At 39.5% G+C, this 17,789-nt stretch overlaps 1 protein-coding gene across 6 annotated transcripts in view; it reads right to left on the bottom strand.

Moving 5' to 3' along the window:
• Positions 1 to 22: 22 nt before the first annotated feature.
• The window catches only part of clocka (clock circadian regulator a), a 31,699-nt gene continuing 13,932 nt past the window's right edge, over positions 23 to 17,789 (bottom strand). For 2 of the 6 annotated variants that reach the window (XM_013910661.1, XM_013910662.1), the window contains exons 3-23: positions 13,121 to 13,348; positions 12,942 to 13,033; positions 12,607 to 12,666; positions 12,258 to 12,406; positions 11,813 to 11,904; positions 11,639 to 11,728; positions 11,426 to 11,546; positions 11,223 to 11,336; positions 11,016 to 11,134; positions 10,424 to 10,506; positions 8,564 to 8,670; positions 8,307 to 8,454; positions 7,784 to 7,859; positions 7,559 to 7,703; positions 7,354 to 7,454; positions 7,101 to 7,235; positions 6,124 to 6,282; positions 5,752 to 5,961; positions 5,436 to 5,623; positions 4,939 to 5,203; positions 23 to 4,086 (exon numbers count right to left, since the gene is read on the bottom strand). In XM_013910661.1, the coding sequence (XP_013766115.1) occupies positions 3,874 to 4,086; positions 4,939 to 5,203; positions 5,436 to 5,623; positions 5,752 to 5,961; positions 6,124 to 6,282; positions 7,101 to 7,235; positions 7,354 to 7,454; positions 7,559 to 7,703; positions 7,784 to 7,859; positions 8,307 to 8,454; positions 8,564 to 8,670; positions 10,424 to 10,506; positions 11,016 to 11,134; positions 11,223 to 11,336; positions 11,426 to 11,546; positions 11,639 to 11,728; positions 11,813 to 11,904; positions 12,258 to 12,406; positions 12,607 to 12,666; positions 12,942 to 12,961 (2,595 nt within the window). In that variant the 5' untranslated portion in view covers positions 12,962 to 13,033; positions 13,121 to 13,348 and the 3' untranslated portion in view covers positions 23 to 3,873. Of the gene's footprint in view, positions 4,087 to 4,938; positions 5,204 to 5,435; positions 5,624 to 5,751; positions 5,962 to 6,123; positions 6,283 to 7,100; positions 7,236 to 7,353; positions 7,455 to 7,558; positions 7,704 to 7,783; positions 7,860 to 8,306; positions 8,455 to 8,563; positions 8,671 to 10,423; positions 10,507 to 11,015; positions 11,135 to 11,222; positions 11,337 to 11,425; positions 11,547 to 11,638; positions 11,729 to 11,812; positions 11,905 to 12,257; positions 12,407 to 12,606; positions 12,667 to 12,941; positions 13,034 to 13,120; positions 13,349 to 17,789 lie in introns of those variants that run through there. The other 4 variants (XM_013910663.1, XM_013910665.1, XM_013910664.1 and 1 more) reach the window with 4 other exon arrangements.

Genomic DNA, 17,789 nt, shown 5'->3' with positions numbered 1-17,789 from the left:
TATATATATATGACTTCCATAAAGTTTATACCACACATAGAAAAATAATTAAGTTCTCTCTCTTATTTACTGTATTTCCTATCTTACAATGTGCAAAGCCTCCCACAGGTATACGCCTCCTCATGAAAAATGAAGTCCCCACGTTAATGACACTGAATACATTCTTGTAGGCATGTGCTGCTTGCATGCAGCACAGGACGAGGTCCACTCTACAGAAATTCGTAACAGGAGATAGCGGTTGTCTTACTCAAACACTGATCTGTTGTAGTATGATCATAGATTTTAAAGGAGGAGGGAGAGAAATGCCATGTGGAAAATTAGGACTATGAGGTCCAATTATAATCCAATTTATGCAGCACAGAATCATCACAGTGGAGCAAGCAGGTATTGGAGATTCAATGAAAATGTAATTTGTGGGTTTTAAAAACAAGGAGGCAGTTTATACAAGCGCTTTTTGCTTTGTTTTTTTCTTTTGCACTGACAGGAGGCTGGTGAGATAGCAAGCGAGAATGTCTAATAGTTTAATGTCCCGGATTTGGATTTTATTATTTATTTAGAGTTGTCCTGAAGAAAGAGATTGAATAATTAACTCAGAATGGTTCTGTCATCATTTGTGGGATCTGGGATCATAAAGGTGCATTCTGTACGTTCGCTTTCACTCTTTTCTGTACTTGACAGTAATTTAGGGAACTTACTAAATCAGATACAGATAAATCTTGTAAAATTATTGTTCCGTTATCATTTTAAGTTTAAAAAAAAAGGTGATTTGTGAGATAAGGAAGATACTTTGAAGCATTGTTTCTCCAAGTCAAGACAAATATACAAATCTATATTCTTCATCTGGTCCCATCTGCAGTATGAAGGTTAATGAAAATGGTAGTTACATGTGGCCAATGATAAATGATAAGTCACAGAAATAATTCAAAGAAAAAAGGCCAAATGTATTTGAAGTTTTGAATAATGAACTTTCAGACATTAACAGCCTAGTTAGACTGAAGAATCATAAGTGCCCAGAGGTATTATCGTGGTAGAAACTGTAGCTGTTGATGTGACAGTTGATTTTCCTCCCAGCCTAATCCAACCTGAGCAGCATCAACCTTTAAGAAAAGCTGCTGCTTGTGCCAAATCATGATAGGCTCCTCTATCCTCGAGCAATAAACAGTAAATAAGAGTAGAGGCGCTTTCTATTGACACTCGATGCTTGCTTGGGTTTTCTATGCTGTACTGCACAAACTGGGAACAGTGGAATAAAATGTTCACTTTTCAGTGCTTTGAAGCACTCTGTACAACTGACTCCGTCTTCTGAAAATGGCTGGATTCAAGGTGGCCTAGAACAAAACTGACTTTCTAAATAAACGTATGCTATCGGGTAGGGTTTCCCCTTTGTGAACACTACACTCTAATACTGGGAAGATGATATAAGAGTGCACGGTTTTACAAGATATCTTGTAGCAGATGTCAAAGACTGACTTTGTGGCCATGTGTTGAGCTCAGCCCATCATTTCACACAGATGAAGAGGAGGTTGGACTGTCAGCTTCATACCATCTGGCAGTGCATTAGATCAGATGGTGAGGAGGCTGCAAAGCAAGCCTACTAAGCCAGAACACGTAGGGCTGAGTCTGCTGGGGATCCTGGTGATGGTCTCCGTCTACAGTAACACTGATCCCCTCAATGCCATCTTTAGCTCAGTGATACAAATTATGGTGAGTGTACTAAAAGTCTGGCTTACCCCAACTTTCCATTGTGACTGTAGAACTCCAAGGTTCTTTTTAGCTTTTGGCAAATATTTAATGGGTAATTAAAACGTCTTCCCAGTACTGCTGGATTTGGCCTAATATTATATAAGTGTGTCCTGAAAAATCTTCTTTTTTTTTAAAAACTTAAGGCAGCTTTAATCAGTGTTATTACAATGACAGTTGCTCACATGACTGCTTATATTTAAGTGCTTGCAGTTCTGAACCTAAAGAGTATTACTGGCTTTGCATTGTCCTCACTCTGAATGTTTTACGATCCATAACTGCAGTTTAGAAAAATAAATATTACCTGCAAAGCATCAATCAGCGGACGATGTTAGCATCCAGCTGCTGAATACCATCAAGTGTTAAGGAGCTGAAAAGCAACGGTTTGGTGGTACCAGTCCATGATGTAGAGCTGGGTTCACATGTTTTTCCACCGTTTATAAAAAAAAAAGAAAGAAAAAAAAGGCCCCCTTAAATTGGGACCCAAAGTGACATAAGTGTCTACACCAAGACACTGTCAGATACAGCCTCAATTTTCCTCCCACAGAAACAACACCTACTTCTACTGGGAACACTTCATGATATTAGATTCTCTGCCAAAATGTGTGCTGGTTCTCAAAAGGCACAATGGTAGAACTGGCTCAGCACCTCGTCTGCGGAAGAGAGGTTGCAAATGAAATCCCAAATGTAACTCATACGTTTGTTTTCTAAATGTAAAAAGCCATAATATATCCATGTCACTGCCATCAAGGGGCCAAATAACGTTACTGCAGTTCTCACAAGACAATCTCAGACCACTCAGCACAGCTACAAAAAGCAGAGCAACTGGCTTCTCCCGATAATCCACAGAGCTCAGAGAAGGGTATAATGGAATAGGATGGGATCTTTGTATCGGGTTGACAGGATGACTGGTGTCTCCCAGAAAGTCCTAGAGAGAGTGGATGCTTTTTGTTCTGCGTGCCCAGCTAAAACAGTTAGATGGCTTAAAACTAGATCATGTCTCTTACTAAAGTATTTAATGGGTTAGTATTTTATATTTACATACATCTAAAAGTATAAATGTTTACAGGTGAAATAAAGCATCCTTGGGTGCCAACACAGGCGATATGGATGGCTGTGAAATGGAGGGATCTCAAGTTCTAAAAATTAAGAAATGATGATATGAAGGATAATGTTAGCAGATCTTACTGTTGCATATGTTTAGCTTAATGTTGCCTCCATTCTATTCACAAATCTCACACATTGATTTCAAGTCTTAAGTGCTTGAGCACATCTTTAAAAAAACTAAAGTATTTTTCTATCATTCTGTCGATAATTTTGTGAAGTTGTGTGAAAATAGGGGTCAAGGATTAAACAAACTGTGACACAACAAACAGCATCGGCACTGTCTGATGCAGACACACAAACAAACATCCCCTAGGAGAAAGGAAGTCTGTGAAAATATCAGCCACTAAGCATTTTCAGGTCTTTTTTTCTGAGTATTAGAAAAAAAGCATATTCAAAGCTGCAAATAACAGACTATGCATTTCATTTCATGCATCATATAAAATATTAGTTATTCTTCAGTATATTTACAGTATATATTACACATGATATTCTGTACAGTCAAAGTTCAATCTACACCACATTCTTAAAAATATTTTCTGACCCATAATTAGTTTTACAAGAAAAACATACAAAACAAACAATTGGTTGTTTTGTAGGACGTCCTCGAAGTGAAGATCTCCACCGCACTGACGGGAGAACTGTGAAATAATCCTGTGAGGGTGACTAGAGCACACATGCGCGCCTGCACACACACACACACCCAAACACAGACACACACGACACAAGGGGAGGCGTAAGGGGGAGTCTTTTGCAGGCCTTGTATGGCCCTGTTTTCTTGGAGGGAAGGCTTCATTCCACAGCCAAACCTGCTGCCACAGCAAGCCCCATCCCGGGTTCTCTGGTGTACTCTGGGCTCAGGAGTGAAGTGCAAACAGCACAAGATTCGCGTGAGAGAAGCAGAGCAACAGAGTGTCCACTTCTCATCCTCTGAGGTTTCAGTGGTGCACTTTCAGCAGAACTGCACTTTACACTCCCATCAACCACACCTGAGTTTGGCTAACTGCACTTCTGATAGGCTTGGGCTAGTTACTGCGGCTGTGTCGCTGAGCGGTCAGACAAACTATCTGCTCTGTGAGGAGCCAGCTGCTGTTGCTGCTTTTGTTGTAACTGCTTCTGCTGTGTTTGATGCTGTTGCTGCTGCTGTTGGGCTGCTGCAGTGAAGGTACCCTGCTGCTGCAAAGGGAACGCTGCCTGCAGGATCAGCTGGGTGGACTGGTTTCCATGAAGGAGTCGAGGAGCCTTAAGTGAAAAAGTTACATTAGCTTAGTCGGCACAGCCTAACGAGCCAAGATGTAACTTAAAGCTGCAGTAACTAGGACTCTGCTGATTCACTGTAAAGCAAGAAAGGCAGGCAAATCAGTGTCTGTGTAATGGCTGAACAATACACAGACACTGAGACATGAGTGCGCATGCTGCGTTCTTCATGCTCTATTCAGGGTGGTCCCTTGGCTAAACCAGAGGATTTCTAACAATTTAAAAGTATCTGAAGCAGACCATTATTTAGAGATTACAGATTATTGAAATGTAATAGACTACAACAAGCAAAAGATCTGGACCGCTATGTCTCACCATACTTAGCCTTATGATTGTAGTGCGACCAAAAAAAACATTTGTTAGACAGGCTTTTGGAGGCCATCAGTCAAAGCATATCAGTTCCTCCTCGTATACTAATTATATAAAAAAATAGTAACTTGTGGCATTAAGTTAAACTTTAATTTCTAGATCTAATTTGTCATCCACCATCCTCTTGTTGTGGTTAGAGTCCGATTGAACAGTGAGTTGTGATATGGAAATGAAACATCGTTGTTGTCAACAGGAATTCATCTAAACTAAGCTGCATCTTTCAACATTGTATTTTAATCAAAATCACATTTTGAAAATGTCCTCGTCTGTCAACAGATCTGAAAAAAAATATTCACATTCAACTCCATCTCCTGTGTCAAGTTCTTTGAGCATACAAAGAATTTTCAATTTATATAAAATAAAATTCATTAGGATATTTTAAATCATGTAAACAGCAAGCTGCCTGTATGCGAGCCAACTTCATACAGTAAAACTTCACCTGATAAGTGGTTACTGTGTCAGTGTTACCTGTAGGAACTGTGTTTGCTGCTGGGTCAGTGGAGCTTGCCCTTGCTGCATGGCTGTGACCTGAGACTGCGGTTGAATCTGTTGCTCCTGTTGCTGTTGCTGTTGCGGCGCCTGTTGGGAAATGCTAATTGTCTGCGTCTGGCCCTGCTGCGGTGCAAAGGCCGTCACCACTTGACCCATAAACATGGTTGTGGGGACCATAACTGCCCCACATGTCATCTGCCCTGTCACTAGCTTGGTGAGCAGCTGGGGGCCTGCAGGAAACCTGTAAGGTTCAGGAAGTTAGTCAGGTCTGATAAGTCTAATTAACCCAAATTGACATAAGGTCAATATATATGACCTTTTTTCACTATAAAAGTGCACTGTATCTAAACTAGTACTACATTAAATTGAAGTATTATGCACCACAGAGGGTGCCATCAATGAACTCGAGCACTACTTAATAACATTTTCATTATGAAGAAATATAACAAATAGATTTAGGTGAAGATTCACACCTAATCTGAGCCGAACGGTCCTGTGCAAATGTTGCCACAGCAGGAGTGTTGGGTCCAGTATTCTGCGCCAGGCTTGTGGCAATCTGAACCACGTTAGCAGGACTTTGCTGAGGGATCATCATTGTGTTGTAGAGAGATGCAGGCAGTGGATTCTGTTGAGGCTGCACTGTGTGCGACGACCTCTGAGGCTGAAATAAACAGAACCGGAGTCTATGACACGAGCATGCTGAATGGAAAAATCTATAACAAACACAGCTAAGCTATGAATTCAGCGTGTCAGTGAGAGGCAAAATGAGAACCGTTTAGCCTGTCTGACCTGCGAGAGTGCTGTGTTCTGTTCCCGTAGGAGTGTTTGCTGCTGGGATGGGGGCTGCACAGCATGTTGTTGCTGTATGCTGTTTTGCAGAGATCCTGCAGAAACCACCTGGCCCTGCATGCTGAGTGTACCCCCCTGCTGCCCACCATTCCCCTGGGCCATCTGTACAGAGCTCACATTTAGTCCTCCAGGCCCTTTCTGCAGGAACATCTGAGATACACATCACACATTCGAACTCCAGCTCTAATTATAACAGCAACACATCCATCATGTAAGCTGAATATAAAACAATTAAAAAGAAAACCTTTCATATATTTACTAGGCTATGTAATCATTCATTTGCAACACTTGTGCGCAGCTCTTCAGTCCTACCTGCAGACTCTGTCCCTGCACCCTCTGTAGCTCGTCCTGGATCTGCCGCAGCTCATCCTGCTGCCGCTGAATGTTGGCCTCGATCATTCTGGTCCTCTGCTCCAGCTGGTCTTTCAGGTGCTGCATGGCTTCTAACTGGCTGGAGAACTGGACCATTGACTGTTAAAGAATAAAGACATAACAGTATGGCAGTTTATTTTAAATGTTCCATACGTATATTTTACAAATTGTTAAGGCTCAGGTCACATTCTCTGAGTACAAACAACTTCTTGCATGCTGACCACAGAACACATTTTAACCAACAGTGACCACTGGCTTAAAAATGTAACCAATTCAAACTGCAGCTCCAAGAATATCTGCTTAACGTTGGCAATAAAAGCAAGTGAATTTGTGAACACCCATAAAATTCTCAGCTTTAAAGCAAAAATAAACATATTTACAGCCTGCAAACTTTCCTTTGTTCTCTACAGCCAACTGACGGTTCATGACAACTGTGTGCAGGGGCTATATTTTTATTTAACTCACCTACATTTTTTAAAGACTTAAAAATCCAACATGCTGACGGTCAGACTACAGGCTACAGTAGTCCACAAACCAATAGGTGGCATCATAGGGACTACGTCTACGTTTTATATATAAATATAGGCATTCCTGGGTTAACAGCCCCATCATGTCAGTGCGTGGGAGCTATACAGAGCTTTGCAGATCCATGTTCATTGGCTGTCCCATGTCATAAGGCAGTGTCAAACAGACACATAGGCTACTCTTGTTCATAATTGTGCTGTTGGACCTTCAGTTTATCAAGTGCCAGACATAAGACATGATGGATAAAGAAGTTCTTTATAGTGAAGTGAAACTGAGCATTAAAAAAACAAACAAACAAACAAAAAAACGCTGTCCACTGCAGTCATTGTCTGCTAGTTATACTTAAGAATCAGCAATATTAGACAATAAAAAAAATGACGTGAATATCTTACTTGGTTGTTGGTCGGAACTTGTTGCTGTTGCTGCTGTTGTTGTTGCTGTTGCTGCTGTTGTGGCTGCTGCGGCTGTTGTTGTGAAACCATGGATGACGCCACGTTCTGTCCTGTATTTTGGGAACTCATCGACTGCTGATGGAAATAAAGACACCAAACAAAAGTCCTAAGTCCTAATGAAATCCCTCATGACCCAGAATACAGGTATCGTGAAATTTAAGACCAGGGCGTGTGCGCTTGTCCATCCACTGACCTGACTGCTGATAGATGATCTCCGTTGTGATGTCATCTCCACAGCAGAGACCGACTGGCGACCTGGTGTACTCCTATCTCCCTGAAGCTTCATTTGTGATGCTAAAGGGCAAATATAAACATGATGCTCAGATAATAATAATAAAAAAAGAAATAGTTAATATACATCAAGCTTTGCTCAGTAGTGAACAGATGCTTGTACTTACAGGCTGGGTCAGACACAGCCGTGTGGGAAGATTTACGTGAGCTGCGAGACGAGGCCGATGGGGTCCGACTGTGGTCAAATCGCTCTAAGGCCTCTTTCAAGCTGAAAGTGTTGAGCTGGGACTCAGAGCCTGAATCCTGGGATTGCTGCAAACAATGCATTGTCACAAGGTCACTATGCTGTCCACTCTTTAATTTTTACAAATCATACCTCATGTTGGTCTGACCTTCTCAGCGGTGATTTGAGGTGGTGATTCTTCAATTCCCAGCTCTCTGCGCTGTTCTGCTCTTACTTCAGCATAACTGCAGCGCAAAGACAATTAATGACACACACAGTTAGGGTTGGACACAACTTTCATAATTATGGCTCTGGAAATCACCAGAATACACCTGAATTTAAACAATTAAATTCAAGTTCAGACTTTCTGATTTCAAAGTTTGAACAGAAGTATATGGAAAATTAACAAATCATGACTTTTTTAAATATAAAGTTTAATACAATTGTAATACTACTACTACTACTACTACTACTAATAATAATATATATATTGCTGCATTTGGCTGCCTCTTATACATTTCAATATGTAAAAATATTTCCAGTAACTTTTGTCTACTCCATAGTAATAAAAACACCACATCACTGAAAGCAAAGCATGTCATTATACTACCTCTAGGGTTTTACAGAGGACTGTATGTTTTAGCTCGTGAGCAATGTCATATCAAAGGGTCAAGAGGGAAATCTTCATGCACCTTACGACCGTGTGTGTGCAGACAATGAACTCTGGCCTGGAGTTCCACTGGTGATAAGTAATGTAGTAATGGGTCTGAAGCCAAATCCATTGCTGCCCTTTGGTGAGGAATCTGTAGTAGCAGGACTTTCCTTTCCCATATTGCATTACTACACAGAAGCAAAGAGAAGATTTCAATGCTCTGCTTTGGAAGCTCGAGAGGAAGTTGATAACTGGAGTTGACCATGCTTCAGTGATCGCTGACAGAAGTGTACTCACAGTGTTCGTGACACTTGGCTAGTGTCTCAAGGTCATCTACATGATAGTAGTCATATCCTGATGTACCCAGGACCTCAAATGGGAGGTAACCTATGATGGGCGGAGCTCTGGACAAACACAGTAAACGTTATTGAAATGATTAACTGGAAGTCAATCAGGAAATGTCTTGTTCTTACGTTAAGTCATACATCCAGCAATATTTACCCCTAAATGACAACATGAAGCAATAAGGGAGTATGTATGCATGTAGCTTCACCTGATGCTTTCACAGCATAAGGATAATAAGTGTCTTTCTAAATGGTTCAGGGTAGCATGCCTAAACATTTTCAGTAATGAGAGTTGGGATAATTTGCTACTCCCAGCTCTCACCACTCACCAGGATGAAATGTCTGTATTCAGATATACAGTTTACCTTTCTACCAGCCCAGAAGAGAATCTTGTTGTAATGTTTAATGAGACTGATAAAGCTGATAAAGCTTCTTTTTTTTTTTTTATCCCTGAATAAGATCATTGAGCTTTTGTAACTATGAGAGCCAACTAAATTAGCTACTGGTTACAGTTATACCTGCAGTTCATTTCATTTGGCCTGTCCCAAGGAAAACACATTGCGACGCCGTTGTTCTGACTTCATGTTCACACTTTTTTTTCAAAACATATTAAGTGGCGTAAGCTTGAAGGAGGAGCTTCAGCCCTCAGGCTATCTGACTTCTGAACTACCTACTATTCTTATCTTACACACCTTAACCTTGGACTTCTATCATTCAACCTTAACTGAAAGACATTTGCACGTCACACTGTTTATTGCATCATTACGCAGGCATTATTTCGACACTGATTATTATTTCGACACGGATTAGGATTTTTATTATTATTCTTCCATGCTGGAGACAGCTGTGGCCAGCTGTGGCCAGAACGGATCTTTTGGGTTGTCTATCCCATTCACGTAATATATCAGGAATGCCTGGAGGGAATGTCGTCACATCTGGGATAAATATTAACTTTGAATTAAGGATGAACTCATTAAAATTTACTAATTTTTTTTGGACAAAGGTCACTCTGATCTACCAAAACGAGATTTCAGCCAAAACTCAGGAATGTCTGCACTAATTATGAAACACATCTTTGAAATAATAAAATTATTAAGTTACTCCATTTTATTTTTATAAAGGTAAAAAATTAGCTACACTGAAACATAACCTAGGATATCAACTGAAACGTGCATGGTTTCAGAGGCATACAAAAGTGAATGCTTGCTTACTTTCAAATCCTCTTATCCCCCCCAAACATCTATTTGTATAAGAAAATATATAAATATTCCAGATTCATGAGCTTACAAACAATATGTTGTACAATATGTAGTTGTGTACATAGTCAACAAAAACAAATATCAATCCTGAAGTTAGAGTGACTGACAGGTTTTGGATAGTGTTCGTGATATCACCCCGAGTCATCAGCACCATGTGGAAGCCCCGTGGGAAATAAAGCAAAAATGCTGGTGACCGATAGAGGGTCAGGTTGACCTCACTCTTCTTTTATAATAATAATTATGTTTCCTGACCACAAGCCTTCATAAAAGCAAGCCTGCTGTGTAATAAATAATGACAGAAGTGTTACAAAACACGAGTTTTTTTCGATTTGGTCTCTCACAAAAATCAAAGATTCTGATTTAACAAAAAAGCCACGCAGTCACATACCGTAACCATGGTTAAAAAAAAGAGGTCATTCTTTATAAATATAGGTCAGCAACTTTCACGCCAAATCAAGTAGGTTAGGTTTGAATAAACACTTAATACTGATGCATTGTAGCACAAACTGAAAATTAAGTTATGCATTTACACTGATAAATTGGAAAAGAATTACCTGTGGTCCAGGAAGAGAAATTTCCACTCTAAACTATGTCTGGATGTAAATTCCTCATTAGGCTCTTCTACTGTGCACATCTCCTATTGGTTCAAGGGGAGAAAACAGAATTTAGAAGAAATAAATATACACATATAAAACTAAATTTTTTAACCACAGACTGAACCTACTCGAGTCCAACTCTAAACTACACACAGTATACTATATTGTCTTAAAACGAGCCTTTTAAACTTGTGCAGTATGACAAATTACATGATCAATCATCCCTGTTTGTTCAGCAATACAAGTTCTGGTTTATTTTCAACTTATTTTATCCATTTAGGTTCTGCCATCTCCAGTAAAACAGCCCAGGTTTCTACGACAGTGATATGTCAGCATAACCCCTCCCCCATTTTTAAATGAGGTAAAAAAGTTATTCCCAGCAGAGGCATGAGGGAACTACACATGATAAATGACAAGGGCCCAAATCATTTTTCCTCAGGTGACCATTACTGCTGAGCCCTGTCCTAATTAAAGCTACCTTAAGAGCCCTAAAGCAAGAAACCGAATGTGTGTCAACCAGATAAAAGGAGAAGCAGTTAAAGATTCTCACCTTGATAAACTGTGGCTTGGCTAGCCTCACAGTGGCTATGAGACACACTCTGTCTTCAAAGGCAGAGTGAAGTGATCGCTGGATCACTCCATCGAAACCATTTCGGGTACAGTTAGGCACTGGTAAAAAAGAATGGGAACAAAGCAAAGTTAATCCTTTCACACAACATCTCTGCTCTACATTCTGACTCCGTGTACTGTAACTTACCATTATTCAGGGACTTGAAGTTTCCAATAAACTTTACATATTCATACACGGGGGGCTCTTTGGGGTCGATTGTCCCTCGGAGCATGTGGCAACAGAACTCTAGCTGATTTTTTGCTATAAGAATAATAATAATAATAATAGCTTAAACATAAGAATTGAAGAACAAAAACAGCAGCTGAAGACAGATAACATATCCAACCTACTTTTAAGATACTCAGGTGTCAATGTTTCTCCTTCCATGACATGAGAGGACAGAGCCTTGTACACCTCTGAATGCTCCCCCACAGGCAAGAAATTTAACAAGTTCTGATCAACAAGATCAGACTGGGGAGAAACAAAACCAATGAATATGTTTATTACCAAATGTTTCATCAGTGAACTACTGACTTTATCTATTATTTAAAGCTTATACTCACTGGTAAATGTTCTAGTAGGGAAGTCACACTCTCAGAGACATAGATTATATTCCCATCAGCCATAATTGCAAGGAAAAATCCATCTAACGCCTAATAGAAAAAAAGGTTAGATAATATTTCATCTATGTTTTTGCATAGAAACACAAGCAAAATAAGTGCAAGAAACTGCCTTACCTCCAACATCAGCTGAGTGAACTCTTCATTACTAAGAAAAGGAGGTTTCCAGTCTTGTCTGATCTCAGTTGACTCTGACTGAGCTGCGATTTCTGATAAAGTAGACATAACGCATGTAACTTATAACTCTGTGAATTTAAAAAGGCACCCATTATGTTTTACCTTATGGACCATTAAAGTGATCAGTATATGTAATACCAGTAAGTCAAATGTTCATGTTTCAGAATGCACAAAGATCAGTTTCAGCTCATTTTTGTTCTACTTTTGGCTGTGTATGGTGGCCCTAATATGAGTCCACACAGAATTTGTTTGCAAGAGGCAGTCAAACAGAAGCAAGTTGGCTTGAAGAGAAAGAGCTAAAACATTTCATTTTAAACTAAGGATGAACTGAGGGATAAACCCACTACCATTATAATTCATTCTAGTGGTTATTAGAGTTTCTCACCTTTGTGTTTGTGCAGAAAGTCGATACTTTTCTGCAAAATAGTGGACTTGTCCATCTTCCGGGTGTTGCCCGGCAGCATTGTACCCAACTCCTTGATGAGGACATTGAACTGGTCTCTGCGCTTCTTCTCAGACTTGTTACGGGACACGCTGGTTATTTAGAAGAACAAATATTAGTAAAAGTTAGATGACATCTTAACTAGGAACACTTATCAAAATCTTGTTCACTGTAGCTGTAATAATTCAAAACGATATCTAAAATCAAGTCTTGTAACAACTACAATAGCAGTTTTATGGAGGATGTAACTTCACTGAATGCATTTGATATGAAAACAAACCCAAGATCTTACCGTTTTGCTTTGTCCTTTTCATCTTCTTCCATTAACCCATCAAAAATACTACTGTCATCCCTGCAGATTGGACAAACCAACAGTTATATCAGATCCTTTAACATTTACAGTGAGCTCTTTGATAAGAAAATCTCTCCTAGAAAACATGAAGACATCAAACTCAGGCACTGTAAATCCCTAAATTACTTTGATCTTAATCTTCAAAAAAGGAAAAAATGAAATCACTGTTAATTAGATGCATGAGAACTGTGGGCTGAATGTGTTTTTGATTTTCTTCATGTCCCACTATTTTTTTAAATCAACAATAAAAAAAACTAGCCAAATGTTTGACTCACTGGTCAATGCTCGAGGTCATTTTGTATCCTGTTCAGGGTCGCAGTGTCGGTGAGGGGTCTTTTAATCGTGAGGTAGACATTTGTGAATAAACCTTTGAAGAAAAAACACCCATAAAATGGCAGAGTGTCAAAGAATCAAAAAACTTCAGACACGAGCAAAGATGGTAAAGACATTTCACCTTACTGACAGTACAGCCAGTTCTGTGAGAGGATAAGGAAGGTGCTGCTGGGTGAAGGTAGAGTACAGGTGGACACTCTGTGATAGGGGTGTGCTTTTCTGAGTCTTGGAGGATATTCTCTCAAAGTCTCTCTTACCAGGCTGCAGAAAATAGCTAAAAGTTCCTCGGGGTGCTGTGTCTTTTGTCTGCTTAGGGTGTAAGTCTGGCACATGGCAGCAACATCTGAGTCTATGAGACAAAAAGACACAATAACCGAGGCCGTTATTGAAAGATTAGAGAACCATGATATATGAGATTGATTTATATTTTTAAAAAGTAAAAATAAAAAAAACAAGCATTTATAAAAATTCTGCCTACATTTATGCCTGAGGGTTGAAATTACTCCTTATTCTTTCATAAATATAAATACATTATAACAATGGTGGATGCTAATATGATCAACGATCATGTCCCATGTTTGTTTAGATATGCAGCTGTGTGGAGCTCTCTCTCCTCTCTGCAAGGCAGGTAGGTGAGTGTGTTTGCTGCTGAGACCAGGCGAGACTGCTGATTGGCTGGTTTGAAGAAACTGCTGTGTACAGACTGGACAGCCACCCCTTAACCTCCTTGCCTCCTCTCCACTCTATAAAGAGCTAGCAGTTAGGCAGCTAATAGCACTGCGTGTTTGTGTGAGAACACTGGTTCTAAGAGTTGACTCTTAACACTAGGTGTGGAAGTGAGATATAGGTTAAGAGTTCTTGGTTACAGTTTATTTTAATACTACTGTATTATTATTGGCTCTGTATGATGTCAGTGACAGAGGATAAAGCTCAGTTTCAAATGGGAAGGGAGCTAAAACAGCTTATTTCAGAACCAGATGAACTAATGGGCAACACCAAGGTCCAGTATAAGATAAGGTTAAGTTTGAACTGTGAATCCTGCAAAACTGCTTTACCTGAATTCAAGAATAGAACTGTCGACCTGCAATTGTTATTCACTCTTAATGTGGCAGCACAATATCAGCACTCACATCAGCACAGGGAATTTTGCTGTTGCTGTTGAATGTATGACTATAATCACCTGCATCCACCACAGCTTATATTAAGGTGGTGCTTTAATAGGGGTCACATCCTACATGTGCAACAGAGACGCCGAGGAAAGCCAAAGGCTGAAATGAGTCAGTTTCTTTCTGCTGCCATGTAATATTAAAACCATTACATATAGTAAATAATTGTGAGTGCTGATGTTCTCATCAATTTATTTTTTTGTGTTTGCAGTGGGTCAGCATCAATGAGACTGTTCTTTTTGTGTAGTATAATTTGGTAATACATCCCTTTACTTTAATAAAAACCAAGTGGAGTTTCGTACTACATCAAATAGTCATTGTGTAGTTTCTTTGGCAATTCTTTGTGTGTTTTGCCAATGAAACAGCAGCAGAATGTGTTGGGTTTGCAATAGCTGTAACCTCAAACAGCTCTGTCACAGAGAGTGAACAGTAAACAGTGAGGCTGTTATCAATTACATAAAATTACACTGGATTATATGCTCCATTGCTAACTGCAAATCACCCAAGCAATCTAAAGTAAGTGTGGCAAAAGTGGACTCTAAATACTAACAAACTCAAACAACAAAAACAAAAAGTAAAATAAAAAAATATTAATAGATGTGCAGTTGCACAAAAAAAGAAAAAAAAAATCCTGTGGATTACAATTTTTGAATTAATTACTTAAATTGACGTTTGATCGTCATAGTCATAACTGTAATCAAATACATTATGGTTTAACTACAAACCTACTTTTTTAGGCCATTGTAAAAACCTTGGCTAGTAGGGTTTGGCTCGAGTGCAACATCCCAAAAAAAAATGAAAATGGTGACAGAAGTAATTTTAAAAGCGATAAAAAAATTAAAAAAATAAATTAGGGTACTTACTACCAAATATTTGCCTGCTTGTGTGCTGCTGTGTCAGATATACCAGAATCTGTCTTGATTTAAACAAGCCACAAATGCAACCATCAATAACTGAAATACTCTTTCTACCACCCATCTCTACTATCTATTCTCTTTGCCCAGGTACACTAGATTTCAAATTAAAATGAGAAAGCCCGCTGGGTCTCTAGCCTAAATATTTGACCCATTTACTTCATGAACCAGTTACCGTCACAACCTATGTGGGAGGCTTTCTCAACATAACGGCCTATTTGTGTTGGTGAGAAAATCCCTTCAGTGTTTTTCCCCATGAATCTTGGTAGACATAATTTAAAGAGTTTAAATTAGGCCTGTTAACATTTGGTAAAGCCAAAAAGAAGAATTACACCTACACTCACCGATAGAATGAGTGAGTGTAGGTGTATTATTAGAGTAAACAAAGCTCTTCAGTTAATTGAAATTAAAAAGCGAAAATGAATGAAAAAACCAATAAAAATAAAGCTACTTTCAGCAGTTGCCTTATTCACAAGGAGTCACCACAGAGGTAGCATTACATATTTAAACTGAATCAAGCAATCAACCCACCCTTGAAATCAACTAAAACTAAAGTGTATTGAAAATTAAAGCTAAAAAAAAAACAATAATAATAAACATAACTCTGGATCCAATATGCATATTTATGGTACGTTTCAAAAAATATACATCAGCCACCTCACATAATTAAAATATAGTTCTTTTTAATGTGATTTAAAATATTTCTGTCTTATTTACTTTTCATATTCCATTGAAATCTAGTCATCAAAGTGTTGCAATTCAGAAAATGCATTGTAAAAAGAGTATCATGAGCTAGAGCTTCAATGTGCACATTTTCATTCAGTAATTTGTTCTTTCCATTCATTTAAAGTTTATATCTTATTTAGCAGCACAGTGGTTAGCACTGTTGCCGCACAGCAAGAAGGTCCTGAGATCAATTCCACCATCAGGGTCTTTCTGTGTGGAGTTTGCATGTTCTCCCCGTGTTTGCGTGGGTTCCCTCCGGGTACTCCAGCTTCCTCCCACAGTCCAAAGACATGCAGCTTGTGGGGATAGGTTAATTGATTAGTCTAAATTGCCTATAGGTGTGAATGCGGGAGTGAGTGTCAGTGCGAATGATTGTCTGGCTCTGTGTGTTAGCCCTGCGACAGACTGGCGACCTGTCCAGGGTGTACCCCGCCTCTCGCCCTATGACAGCTGGGATAGCCCCCCCACCCGCCACACTGAAAAGAAGAAGCGGATGGATCTTATTTATTTATATGTACAGGATTTTTGGTTTTTGTCAAAAGGGGGGGACTACAAATAATGACATAAAAACAATTTTCACCATCATATATGGTGATGCCAGAACTTCAGAAGCCTGAAACATTTTTAAACAGATGCAAACACTGTCTACTTAAAACTGATTAATAAAGTACACAAATAACTGAGATATGAACTAGCAGGTATAGTACGTGTGTAATGGAAACTTCAGTCAGCAATGACAATACTGGTTTAAAAAAAGGATTTCTATTGGTTGGAATAAACTTGCTGTCAAGTCAATCAAAATAAGGAAGGAAGTTGGCACTGGAAGTGTTTACACCTTAGTGTTGGGACAGTGGAAAAAATGAAGGTAAGAGGGAGGAGTAGGTTCTGTCATGGCCCACTGACTTTCAGCTATGCAGTGTTATTTTACTGCACCCTACATGTGACGCTTTTCACACAAATACATTAGAGAGTGGATGTCTTAACTGAGATTAAACCTTTGTCAACACAAGTGGCCAACTACACATTGGCACAGCACTGTAAAAGGGAGCGGTGAGTTGTAGTAAAGAGCATTGTCTAAAGATTTTGTACCAAAAGACACAAAGAGCTTTTCCTTTTTGGCTGTACATCATCTTAAAAGCAGACAAGCTAAACTGGATTGCAAATTAAGACTGGGGGGGAAAAGGAAAAAAGAAAAAAAAAAGAAAAGGCAACAGAGGCCATCGGATGTAAGACAATTTCATAAATAAATTGGCTATATTAGAGCACAATGAAAGACAGAAAGAAAACATTGTAGTTGAAGCAGTAGCTTTCGGCACAGAGCGAACGTTGTGTAACTGGGAGAACAGGCGTTGTATAACTGTGATGTCATCTGTGCTTCACTGACCTGCTGGCCCAGTGACCTACTTTCCTCCTCCTCCGATCTAACTTAATCACAGCTCCACAAGCAACACCTTCCTCTTCTCACTAATAACACTACACTCTGTCAACACAAATCCTTAGTATTCCACAGCATGTATACTTCACAAAAGGTGTGAGGAGGGAGTCAAACTGCCTGCATCTCACGTTTCCTCATTTAATCACATGATTTGAAAAGGCTTCCTGGTGTTTCCTAAGCCTCAGCGGGGACCAACGTCAAGGAAGAAAGCAATGAAGATGTGCTGCATTTTCATCGGGCTTTAACAACGTCAACCAAACAGCCTCACTCACATATGCATTTTTCACACCGAAACATCTCAAAAAGCACTGACTGACGACAGTCATTTATCATAATTTTTATGTGGCTCACACAACATTGTTGAATGCCTGTATGTGGGTGTGTGCATTCAGATGTAGGGCACCAGAGCTCTGAGGATATGAGTCACTCTGAAGTGGATCTATGGCGCCGCTCGTCACGCACTCCGCCACACCCCGGCGCTGAGATGCCAACACAGCAACTGTGCCAATGGGCAACACCATAGCAACCGGCCTCACCGTGCTGTGTAAA

The sequence above is a fragment of the Pundamilia nyererei genome, unplaced genomic scaffold (genome assembly GCF_000239375.1).
Source record: "Pundamilia nyererei isolate P.nyererei 1_Seehausen unplaced genomic scaffold, PunNye1.0 scaffold00046, whole genome shotgun sequence".
Classification (NCBI taxonomy): domain Eukaryota; kingdom Metazoa; phylum Chordata; class Actinopteri; order Cichliformes; family Cichlidae; genus Pundamilia; species Pundamilia nyererei.
Note: the sequence above shows the minus strand (reverse complement) of the source record. Positions and strands in the feature narration are given on the sequence as shown.